Source organism: Haplochromis burtoni, unplaced genomic scaffold (genome assembly GCF_018398535.1).
Source record: "Haplochromis burtoni strain Fernald_Lab_line unplaced genomic scaffold, NCSU_Asbu1 Contig_2102, whole genome shotgun sequence".
In the NCBI taxonomy this organism is placed as follows: domain Eukaryota; kingdom Metazoa; phylum Chordata; class Actinopteri; order Cichliformes; family Cichlidae; genus Haplochromis; species Haplochromis burtoni.
The window spans coordinates 3,595-16,275 of record NW_024584463.1 but is presented as its reverse complement, the minus strand read 5'-3'; the positions used below and the strand labels follow the sequence as shown (position 1 = coordinate 16,275).

At 39.0% G+C, this 12,681-nt stretch overlaps 1 protein-coding gene across 1 annotated transcript; it reads right to left on the bottom strand.

Moving 5' to 3' along the window:
* Positions 1–3,493: 3,493 nt before the first annotated feature.
* Positions 3,494–9,381, bottom strand: zgc:101716 (uncharacterized protein LOC492784 homolog). The gene is made up of 8 exons (XM_005952916.3): positions 9,163–9,381; positions 8,420–8,521; positions 7,688–7,831; positions 6,512–6,562; positions 6,010–6,154; positions 5,756–5,885; positions 4,531–4,663; positions 3,494–3,982 (listed from the first exon to the last, which is right to left on the bottom strand). Exons 1-8 carry the CDS (start codon positions 9,265–9,267, stop codon positions 3,710–3,712), a joined length of 1,083 nt encoding a protein of 360 aa, XP_005952978.1. The 5' UTR covers positions 9,268–9,381; the 3' UTR covers positions 3,494–3,709.
* Between the last annotated feature and the right edge of the window lie 3,300 nt (positions 9,382–12,681).

Genomic DNA, 12,681 nt, shown 5'->3' with positions numbered 1-12,681 from the left:
CACTTACCAATCAAAGTGATGAACAACAGACTCCACAGCATCTTTACTTTAGACTCTTTGCACAAATGTGTCCTCTAATAAGAGAAAGAAAAGACTTCTACCCTCACTCTGGAGTTTTCTGTAGACACACTGATGTTGATATGATCCCCTCTCTGAGTCAGAGCTGGATTTGTATTTCTGTCACTTCCCTCATAGATGCCAACATGAAAATATAAATTTCTCCTGTTAACACTCAGAGTGAGGCTGTTAGGCAAAGCATTCCCAGACTTTTACATCTGATTTGCATCTCTGGACATATCATGATTCTTATGATCACCTTGTTTAACCTACATTGTGCATGCATCCAAGTAGCAGCACATGCAAATACTTTAGCATACCAGGAAATTAACTTTACCAGTCGAGGCTGACTAAATAAAAAGATATTCAGAGATATTTGGTGTGCTTGAAAGAAAAAAAGGAGGCTTGTGATTCATATTCATATTCAGTTTTATTTAAATTCCTGAAAGTGACGTACGTTCAGTGACATCTATGTGCATCTTGTAGAGATTTTCTCACCTCTCACTGCTGCCAGGAGGAAAGCTTTCTAAGTACAGAAAGTTACATTTATTTTTTAAAATAATGCAGCTGAGTAGGAGGTGAAGAACAAGTACATTGCTAAATAAGGAATGACTGGACTGACAGCCGTCATTGTAATGAGCTTGCTAGCATTATATTAGCATGTTGCCTTCAACAGGTGGTTAAGTAATTTCCCCCATGCACACTTGATATAACAGTAATAACAATCTCGTCACGATGAATCACTATCTTACATATCACTTAAAAAAATCTGGATTCCAAATTTGAGTTTTTGATCACTTTACTTATTGCTCGGTTTAAATTGGATTTTTAAAAAGATTTTGTTATAGGAGTTTTTTGTTTGAACCCTTTGGTATTTCCATGTGGAATTTTACTCTGTTAAATTAAAATCCATCATCTCATATTTTATGACGTTTACTAGAATAGATTTATTCATCAAATTCTGAATTTTGGGTAACCGTAGCTGAACTGAGCGCAGACTCTAGAGTGTGGAGAACTACTCTGAGCAAATATAGAGTGAAATCCAGAGCAGAGACCGAGGAGAGCTGAGGAGGTGAAGCACTGTGGACTGTGGTGGAGCAGTGTGCAAGCAGGGGCTGCAGGTTATTGATCAGAGGCAGATGCAGATAAGATGATAAACTCTGTTCTACTTTTACAATCATTTTAAAAATGTGTTCTTATTCTTTTGTTGTCAGCTATGAGGTCAATTTTAAACCACAAACAATCAGCTGTTCATCTTGTTTTACAGTGAGTGCTCTGTGTTATACTGCCTATTAGCTCAGTTATTGCCACTCCTTATTCAAAATTAATGTTTAACATTTTTAATGCTCCTTTCTTGTTATTTATAACAAGGATTCACTCTTCAGCTTTATCGATAGCAGTGCAACTGTCACTTCTCTGAAGCTGTCTCTTTCCCTCTGCTCCATCTCACTTCAAGACATAAATTTCCATTCATCAGTCCAGTTCAGCACACCTGCTCTTCCCCGCCTCCACGCTGCCCTGTGAGCTCACGGCGTCACCCCTCCTCTGCAGCAGGCCAAAGACCACACGTCTGCCACATTAGTAACTGTGTTATTGTGTTGTTCTAACTTTCCAATTTGTAAAGAAATTTGTAAATCTAATAATTTGTAAATCTAATAAACCTTTTTTGACACAAATCGAAATAATAATGAGAAAATATGGATCAAATTAGCAACTTCTTTAAGAAATTACGTCTTTGCCATTACTGCTGTTTTTTAAGCCTTTTTTTCTTTTTTATCATTCATCAATGGATTAATAGTTTCAGAAATATTTATTTGTGATTCCTCTTTTTTATTGTCAATTAAATAATGATATAAAAAATTACTGTTTTAATGTCTAAATAAAAAGAAAGACTCTTCAGCCCCTTCATAATCTTTTACAAACTTCTGGTCACATTCAGCAGCAGACAAGTAGAATAAAGGAGGCAGTTATGTCATTTCCCATTATTACACAGAGCTTCATTTATGGATATTTATGGTTTGATTTCTTTGCATGTATGAATTGGATTGGTTGTTCTCAACATCTGATGAGAATTTCGTGCCAATAGCACCTTTAGAAATATATTTACTTAAAAAATTGGGGATGTGTTCAGTTTTTATTTTATCTGCTGTATGTTTCTAATAATATTTCATCTGTTACTTCTTGCCGTTATTCACTTTTCTTGCTGCCTTTCAATGCCCTTGACACACAATTACCTCTATATTATTGTTTCACTCTTTTCTTTCTTCTCGTCTGTTCTGTTGTCTGATGTAATCCCACTACCCGCCTTATTCTTTCTGTTAGCTTCTGTTGTGTCACTTGAAATGATTGAAGGTAAAACAAGTCAGAAAAAGCTTGCATGCTTTAAAAGGCATAATTAATATCAAATTGTGATTTATCTGATTACAGCAAAAGATTATTTGAATTATACCTGAAGAAAAGTGGATTTGTCCAGCACAATACAGAAAGACTAAACAGAAAAGGGAATTATAAACAGTTGTATCCCATCAACAGAGTGTCTTACCTCTCCAAAGCTGGATGCAGATCTCAGACTTCTGTCCTCCTGTAGATATGCTGCTGTTCCATTATCATGTCAGCTGCTTGATTTTAAACAGACTCACTGACCTCATAGTCCTATCACAGAGTTGTTCATTTTGCACTGCAGCAGTGGTCACAGTGCCTGATTTAGTAAGAGCTTTCATAAATGTTTAACGCTCTACACTTTTCAAGGTCCTGGGTTAATTAAATTGTTACATCTCCACATGATGCTAACTATTTTACTGATATGTATAATTGGAACCAAAACAATCTTTGCTTTGTTAAGTTTAAAAGTACTTTAAGAAGTCTGTAGTGCAGTAAAATGACAGATGTTTACTATGATTACACAAACATTATGTAGGATATAATACATTTAAATGCATTCTGGGGTCAGCCTCAGAGACAGGCAGAAGTGACGTGTAAAAGTGAGGTCAAATGTTACATGATATTTGGATGCAAACTATGATGTGATATTTAGAATCCCCATATACCTTTATCATTCCCTTAATGTTTTCAGTACAAACAAAAGCAGGATCAATTTAAGATTTGTTTTTGTTTTTAAACGACATTTTATGAAAGTCTGACCTTCGTTGGCCTTGAAGGAAAGTTCAGAGGTCTAAAGTAACAAGATATTCAAAATCACCATATATCATTCTCTATATACCTAATTGTTATTAGTACAAACAATATAAGTAAAAAACACAGTTTTAGATAACAATGCTATACACATGCAGAGCTATCAATTCTGTCAGTCGAAGATATTTTAAATCCTTTCATGTTACTTTCTTTAACAGTATACACCACATTTGTAGGAATCACAGTCTCTCAGTTTTTGTCAGTTTTCAACCAATAAATCATGAAGTTGACTTTGAAGATGTTGATGGATGTAAGCCAAATTTTAATGGATTGTTAACAACATAAAACTGTTAGAAAACATCACCTCTTTGGCGGAGATGTTACACATTTTAAACATGTTAAGCACAAAATGAAGCAGTTAAAATAATTCACTTGTTTCATGGTTTGATACAGATCAGAGGCACTGCCGTATATTTATCACCGTGAAGTGGATGAAATAGTGAAGGTTCAGTCTGCAGGCTTAATGACGACCACATTCACTGTGCTGCTTGTCTGAAACATCTTCAGCTGGTTCTTCACTTCCTTCCTGTCTGTGTTCGCCTTTGTAAACAGTCAACACTGCAGCATGAGGATACTGTGTTTCATGCTGCTGCCCGTCAGTCTCTAACACGCCTGTCAGTAAGATCTTGTTCCACCAGCGCTGTCTGAAGCTGTGCAAAGAGACACTGGTCAGGCTCTCCCCATCCTGGTAGTCCTCCCTCATCTTCTCTGGGATCAGGTCCTCTGACATCACCTGGAAGACCAAAGAGAGATAATGTTGGTGTGTAAAAATGAGCCAATTTAACCCAAACTGCCTGGAATTTAAGCCTCCTCAAGCAGGTCTTGTAGTCCAGCTAGACGGCATGTCCCGTCTCCCTGCAGAGAGCCAAGCTGCCAGATGGAAGCAGTCTTTAAAGTATGTGGTACAAACGGTCTGTGGGCCACTGATGCTCGTGCGGTTGTTGGTCCACCAGCCAACCGTGTACAAAGAGCTGAAGTAAACCAGAGTCTTAAAAACAATGAGCTGTCCACTACAGCGACCGTCTTTGCTTTTCATGACATGTTTTTGTCTTTGAACTTCTCCATATTCCTGTAAATCCACTGTCACCACTTTCTTTAATCAAGCCCACTTGTCAACCAGTCAACATTTAGCAGAAGCTTATGTTATCCACCTCCACTGACACCCAATCAGGATCTTGACGAACTCAACAGGAGCAAGTCTGGTGTGTGAAAACCCCTCCGACCAGAATCGTGGGACTATAAAAACTGGTTTCAGAGTATGTGTGCAAGAAGGATTCTCACCTCAGTGAGAGCCTGCAGGGTTTCTTGTTTGGGGTTTAGCCGCTGTAACGCCTCTTCTGTCATCTGTAGGACTCTTTCACTACGCTGAAGCACAAAGGAGGACTGCTGCTGTCGTAGGATCCTCAACAGGAGTCTGTAGGAGGCAGCAAGACAATGTGAGTACTCTTATATCTAATATTATACCCTGTATTATCGGCCTATACTTGGTCTTTTTTATGCCTAAACCTTTGACAGCTGGCACAGACATCATCCAAAAAACTGTGGCTGTGGATAATTAAAGGATCCATACAACACTCTGCACCACTTATTGGACAGTCACCTGTTTCAGCTCCACTTCACACCACAATAACTGCATTTATTTGTTACCATATTAAGCTCTGTATTGTATTAAATGTAGGTTTTCATTCATTTTCTACTTCACTAATGTTGTTATTTAGTGTAAGTGTCACCTCTTTGACCTATTTTGTGTTGTCATATTGTGTATATTTCATTTAGTAAGAGTTATGTCTTAACTGTTTTGGATACTGTAATCTAGCAACTTGCTCACTGTTAGGATAAGAACTGTATATCTCATTATATTCACACAAGGCCAGGAGGGCACTTGCGGCCCGTATTTTGGCATGAAGAACTATAATGAAATTTGGTCCCTGAAGTTAGTTTTTTTGTTAGGAAGGATTTGTTTGTTGTTGAGTGCAATGTTAAAATAAGTTCTTTAAAAAGCAAAAAATGATTTATTATGAAGGCAATATGAGCAGAGAAGACAATCATGCTGAGGGATTGGCTGTGTTAGTTCAGTAGGAGAGTTATTTGTAAAGAAAACAATTTTCACTAGCAGTCAAAAACTAATGTGAACACTTATGTCTGCATTTTTATTTTGTTAAATACGAACAAAATTATAGCAGAAGTGCTGCCACGTGTCTGGCACAGCGCATGTAAGTTTGAGACAGCTGATAGGCTGATGATTTCTTTCAGTCTGATGGCTTTTAAAACAAGTGAGGCTAGGGTACATTACTTCTTTATGTTCAAACGATTTTTTTTTTACTTATTTTAATCTCACAAACTCCAGTCATTCACCAAACATCAGCCCAGCTCGTCTTTCAAGAAAACTTTAACTAATACAATTTGTCTGAATATTTTTAGCTGGTGCTTCTGTGAAGCTGGCATGTGCTTTGGCTTATATGAACATACAGAATGTAAATACAGGGGTCACAGTCACATGTTGTACCTTGTCCTGATGAAACAAGTGCAAGCTTTGAGCCAGACTCTGTCCTCGCTGAGTTCTGCGGTCTCCTCCTGATGCCCCTCTCTGTCCTCCTGCTCATCTGTTGATTTGCAGCTCTCAGAGGAGGAGGATTCTTTGAAAAACACAAATACAGCAAAGGGAAAATGTTATATCTTTGATTACCTGCTGTAAAAAAGTACAACAGAGTTCATTTAACATAGCAATACACTTGAAGAAGGAAGTTAAACAAACACTACCTGTGGTTCTGTTTCTGTCCAGCAGCTGCAAACACATCTGTCCCAGGCTGAACCAGTGCCAGGGGTTAAAGGGCAGCAGGCTACACAGCTGCTGCAGAGACGACATCTTTGATCCTACAGCTCCAAACTGCTCATAGATGCTGACCTTGGAAAAAAAGTAAACATTAGATTTGTACAGAATGATTGGGACTGTGAGCAAGAAAAGGGTGAAAAGGCCGTCTGTGTTAGGAATACTGGGAGCAACACAGTGGAACTGATTCTTCAATATTTAAGTTACTCATTTGTAATGATTTCTAAAAAGCACTGTTGCCTCAGAGCATGAAGGTCGTGGGTTCGAATCCATCACCTGGTTGGGGCCTTTGTGTTCACATGTTCTGCCCGTGTCAGGGTGGGTTCTCTCTCAAGTAGTGGAAACTAAACTGGTGAATCTAAATCACTTGCGTGTGTGTGTGTGTGTGTGTGTGTGTGTGTGTGTGTGTGTGTGTGTATTTTTCAAGCTGACCTTGAGCAGCAGGAGGCTGGTTAGGTGACAGGTGTTGGAGGCGTCTTTGCTCTGTAGAGAGATCACGTACATATTACTATCAGGTCCGGATTAGAGTTAAACCAGTTCACACTAAATCTGGTCTGCAGGCTTTTAGCCTCTGAGGACAAACTCTGGGTGCGTTCCAATAGTCCATTTTGCTTATTAAGGTCCTAAGTGAGAAAAGTGACTCTTCAATCCTTCCTTTATTGCTTCCTTAGGATCCACTGGAACATCCTTTAAGAAGGGGAGAAGATGGCATACCATAATTCAGAGCGGTAGACCATCTGACTGTTAATGAAAACAATCGACATTATAAACAAAGTGGTGCCGATCATGGAAATGTTAATTATAACTGTATTTTATACTTCATGAAGAAACAACTCATCAAGAAGTAGTTTTTAATCCAGCTGTGTGATGTTCAGAGCTGTGACTTTAACAGGTTGCTGTTAAAATGTAAAACTATATCAGCAGATTATGGCATGAAGGACATGGATTTATGTAAACTCTGTAAAGATTATGAGCTCGTCCTTTGCTGTATTGAAGACTTTCGGATTGTCTTAAATGTATTTTTACTTCAGGTCAGCTGGTATAAGGGAGGGATGGAATTTTATTGCAGTCACAGAAATCCTAAAAAGGGGAAAAGAAGTATGTTCCACTGGATCACAGCTGGTTAATATAAGATAAAAAGATGGGTTTAATTTTATAGGCTATGGGATATTTCTCACAGGCTGTTATCATTTAAATGACAAGCAGAGTGAGGTTAAAACACATTGTGGTGAAATAAGATTCTGTATTCTGTAGTCCATCTGCACGAGTTAGTTTCAACATCCGTCATCCGACTGGAGTAAGGTTGTTCCAATTCTCATCGCACAGCTCTTCTCTTTTCCTAAATGCTTTTCAGTGATCCTACCCACTTTTCTTTGACCTCAATGATGTTTTCATCCAAAAAAAGAGGGAAAGAGGTTAGAAAAAGGAGATAGGAGGGACTTTTGGAACACACCCTCAGTGTTCAGAGTTTATAGTGCAGACAGGGTCACTGTTAAGGAAGACAGATTTTTTAAAAAATGGATAAAAAGTCACAGGATGGTCACATGGTAGCTGACAGTATTCACTCTGACTGTTCCTCATGGAAAACCCAGTCAGGTAAAGAATTACCAGTAACTGGGCCAACTCCAGCGCTCTGTCTCTCTGTCCCAGTCTGGTGCAGCATCGGGCCATCCCCTCCACGACATCTCGTCTAATGGTCAGGTTGTTGTCAGCGATCCACTGCAGGCAGCTGCTGTATGCCTGCAAGGCTTTCTGACCCACACACACCAAACAAAAAGAAAACAAACAAGACTTCTAAAACGTTACAAACGCTAAGGTGGAAAAGTGAGAGTGGCAGCAACAACAAGAAGAGTCAAACCCAGAGTGTGATTTGGTCCAACCCTTAAACAGCTTCTGTAGGTTTTATTTTTTCACTGAAACAGAAGTTTCTTGTCAATATTTTAGGAAATCTTTTCCATGCTGTCTGGAAATGTTGCTGCTGTGTAAACCACTGCTGACTACATCTGTGCTCTTTGGCTGTGTGAAATGTGACTATAAAAACTGCTGTTTTCTGAGGTGACTTATTGGGCTGGAAATATGAAAATGATCTAACTGGTCTTGTTTGTTCATAACTTTACAACAGTCTTACAGAAATATTCAAATACTGATGCTGTTGATAAAGCAACAAAGTGATGGTGATGAATGGACTTTTTTTATTTGCCTGTTAGTTTGCATCAGCTGTACAGGAGGTTTATCAGCTATACAAATACCTGCTACAATAGACCTCCATGTCCCAGTGAAACTTTCCGAGGAAGTATTTGATGTAAGAGAGCACAGACTAAATTGAATGAGTGACAGTACCTGATAGCTTCCTTGTCTCACAGCCAGGTCACCTCTGAACTTGTAGACTTTCTGCTTCTCCAGAGAATCTTCAGTATCCAGAGCAGCACTGTGACAAAACCACTGCAGAGAGGAACAACTTTACTAGACAGCATGAGGCTGTTAGAGGATGCTGCTCAGTCAGTCACTGCCAGAGAAGTACATGTCTCCACTTTTGCCCTGATGCAGCAGCTACTCAGCTTCATTTAAGTTTAAACGTCAGCATAATAATAATGCAGTTTAACTTACAGCGAGCAGCACAAATATCAGAGAGGAGCAATATTGAAATCTCGCACTTAATTCAGAGATGGGATATCCGATTTATCTGCTTGTTTCTCTCCATGTAAACGAAACATGTGACAGACTCAGCCAAGAGCAATAACATGGGAGACGTCTGGCCTCTAGAAATGCCACAGGGTACTTATTTGGGCACTTATTTAGAAGCATGAGCTTCATTTCCTTTAATTTGTGTGTTTAAAACTGTGTCTGTAATCACCAGCCTAATTTGACACAAACGCTTAAAATGACGAACCATAGTTACAGTTATTCTCCTGTATGAGCTACATGTCAGATCGTAAACGTTACAATAGAAATTCGCACTTTAGTCTTTTAGCTCCGTGTTTGTTCTGTACATAACGCTCTGTGTTCGTGTTCACCACGAAGGACAATCTAAACAACCTTCATGTCTATCTTCATGTAGTAACGTCTCTGTGTAAGACTCTCACCTCTGGCTCACACAGTTTGGCGCTGTAAGAAGACAGAGACACACACACTCGGTCTCTGACCTCCGAAAACACCGAGTCGTCAAACGTGCTCCCTAATATCTCCATCTGGAGCTAAATACGTACAATTTACTCCACAAATACAGGCTGCCCATACAGCAACTACTGCGCGCTTGGTTAAACAGCCCGACGAATTCATTTCCGGACAGAAAGGTTCCGGCTGATGACGCCGTAACCACTCAGCTCCTTGGATATAAAGAAGAATTTATATCGTGATGTCAAACATGCGGCTCAGACAAACGCTGTAAAATGTAAAAGTGAGTCTCCATTGTGTCCTCCCATCTAAACAGTTGACCACTTTTGATAAGTATTTGCCTCTGTGCTTAAATTGCATATTCATCCAATGAAATTAAGGCAAAAATACACTGATGATGCTGCATCATTTTACAATGTGCAAGACATATGTGGAATTATGCAGTTTATTTAAAGGAGGAAATTTGACACAGATGCGATCACTGAATATCTGTAAACCTGACGGAAATGTTACACCACACTGGCGGCTGGCAGCGCTACCCCTCAGCCTCCAAGTTGATGCACCTATGGCATCAATTTTAAAAAGCCTATGTCACCTCATTTTTGAGTTAGTCACAAAAGTTAAGTCTCCACACCACCCACCAGGCAACGTGATGACGTGCTGAGGGTATTTGACAAATTAATCTACTTATGCTCCAGACTGCTGTTCTTGTCTTGTCTGGAGCCCACTGATTAAAAAATACACACTGATCGTTGACCCAGATCCAGAAGCGGAAGCCACAGGTGTAGTGAAGACCCAGCCAGACAAAGGGAGTGTCAGCCTTCTGAGCCTCCAACTAAACCCAGCCCTGAGTCTCTTCATCAAGGATGGAAACCAGATCCATGCGTTCCTCTCTGCAGTGGTACAGGGCGTCTTTCCATGTCATGTTAGGTTGAAGGGCTCTGAAAGGAAAAACATCAAAAACATGAAACTCAGTTCCACTTTCACTGAGCTGTGTACTTTATCATTATCCTTCACACCTCCTTTCCACAGTGACAGAGCTAAGACTGAAAATAAGTGTCAAAAAAGGGAAAAGACTGAAATTGAGAGGAAAAATTCTTAATATTGTGGTAAGAAAACCCACTGGTACTTAAAAGACAATGTTATAGTTAAATACATCAAAGTTGAACTTATTTAAAGTTCATCTCTGTCTGATCCAAATGTATTTAATGTGAACCAATCAAAGTAGTTACCAGTTTTATAAGCAGGTTTGGATTCTTAGTGAAACATTGCTCCTTCATGCTATTATGTGAGTTATTGGGTGACATGGGTGAAGGTGGGAGTGGGGGCTGAGACACCTGGGGAGGGATTTAGAAACTGCTATATAGGTGGCTAAGAGTTCACCAGCCAAGAATAACAAGAATAAAAAAACATCACACCTGAACCTTTTTTTAAATCCTTTATTTTAATGAAATATTATATTCCCTTTGTACCATTTTCCTCTGTGGTCCCTGAACTCCACAGCACTCAACCAGCTGTGAGACATGAAATGTGTGCAATTTTAATTTAAAATGCCAGCTATTATTGAGCTTCACTCTTGATAGGTTGATTTAGAAAAGTTTATATTTCATACTTGCGGGAGGACAGAACCCGATTCATTTTTGCTTTAAATAATGCTTCATGAAACGTGAGGTCCGGACTAAATGGCAATGCTTTGGCTGCTGAGACTAGGCAACAGTAACTCAAATATCCACTCGTTAGAACCAAGGCATGCAGAAAAGTATCTCTGAACACAAAACATGAACACAATTTCTTGACAAAGGCAAATTAGACGTAAAACTCTGGGAATGCTTTGCCTACTGAACATAACAGCCTCACTCTGAACAGGAGAAATGTATATTCCATCTGCTGATCTTGTTGATCTGTTTATTTTCATATTTTTGTGTTCCAGGTGCTGTATGTTTGGTTTTCCTTATATTTTTCTATTTGTGCTCAATGCTTTTATTATGTAGTCCCCTATTTTCCCCCTTGTTCTTTTTTTTCTCCATCCTGTCCACTTAGACAATTGTCATACTACACATATAATGTAACAAGTGAAATAACACAAAGAGAAACAGATAAATAAACAGAACAAAAAACACATGAACAAGAAGAGCCTGTAGAGAATTTATAGAGAACATGTTATAAAAGCAAAATGTGTTGAGCCCAACAGTGCTTTCAGATTACAAGTGTGCCTGCAAAAGCTACAAAACAGGACAGGATTTTAAGGGGGGGGGGGACACACACACAAATAAAACCAGCAACAACAATGAAACACAACATGTTAGACACTGAAGCATCAAATCAAACAGTGTTTCTAAGTTTATAGGTTGATTTTGAAAAGATTTATATTTTATACTTGTTTGAGGTCAAAACCCAAAATAATCTCGATTAAATTATGTGAACAGGTGAGAAGCATTTGCTTTAAATAATGTTGCATCAAGACTGAACTGAATGTAGACACAGAGCAGAAAGCAGGGCTTAATGGTTGACTGGTTGAGGGGCTTTTTTTTCCAGCAGCTTGTGAATGATTTACTGATTGTTACAGTAATTAGTTTTGTTTTAGTTGTTGAAAAGAATTACTATAAATTAGTTATAGAGTAGATCAAAATTTATAATTTAGAAATTGTAACTATAACATTATGTTACTCGATACCTCATTATTCACCCATCTTCTACTTGTTAGATAAATTTCCTGGTATGGGAAAGTATTTGCATGTGCTGCTACTTACACGGACAATGTAAACTGAAACATAAGGACCGTGGTATGTTCACAGATGCAAATCAGTCTGGGGATGCTTTGCCTAATGACCGTAACAGCCTCACTCTGAGTGTTAACAGGAGAAATTTATATTTTCATGTTGGCAGGGAGTTTGGCTCACAGTCCCAATCTGTACAAATTAGAGATGGACCGATCCGGTATTACTATCAGTATCGGTCCGATACTGACGTAAATTAGTGGATCGGATATCGGAGAGAAATAAAAAATGTAATCCGATCCATTAAATATCAAAAAAGCACCTCACAAAACTTGCGACATGGCGTAACTCGGCTCATAACTGTAGCGCATAGTAGGTGTCACGTGATAGAGCGGCTGTGTGCATTTGTAGCCTCACTACCAATCCTGCATTTCATCTCCGAGGAAGTTATTCCAGAGAGAAGTAAAGCAAGTGTGTAAGTTCATCTCTGAATGTTTGTAAAGCATTCCCATGTTAAGCTTAACAACCGATATATGGAGCGACTGCCTCTCTCTCCCTCTCCTGCTGCTACTTCAATCGTGAAACTGATCAATGATCAGCTGATCGGCGAGTCCGTCTCTCTTGTTTGTTTTTGGCCCACTTCGCACCAGAAAGAGGAAACCAGCGGCTGAACAACAGCAGCACGTTTAAGCTTGATAATCTGTTGTTAGAATTTATTTAATATTACTTTCTACACCAGGATCCTTTTCTACGTAGCTGACGGCTGGTAAC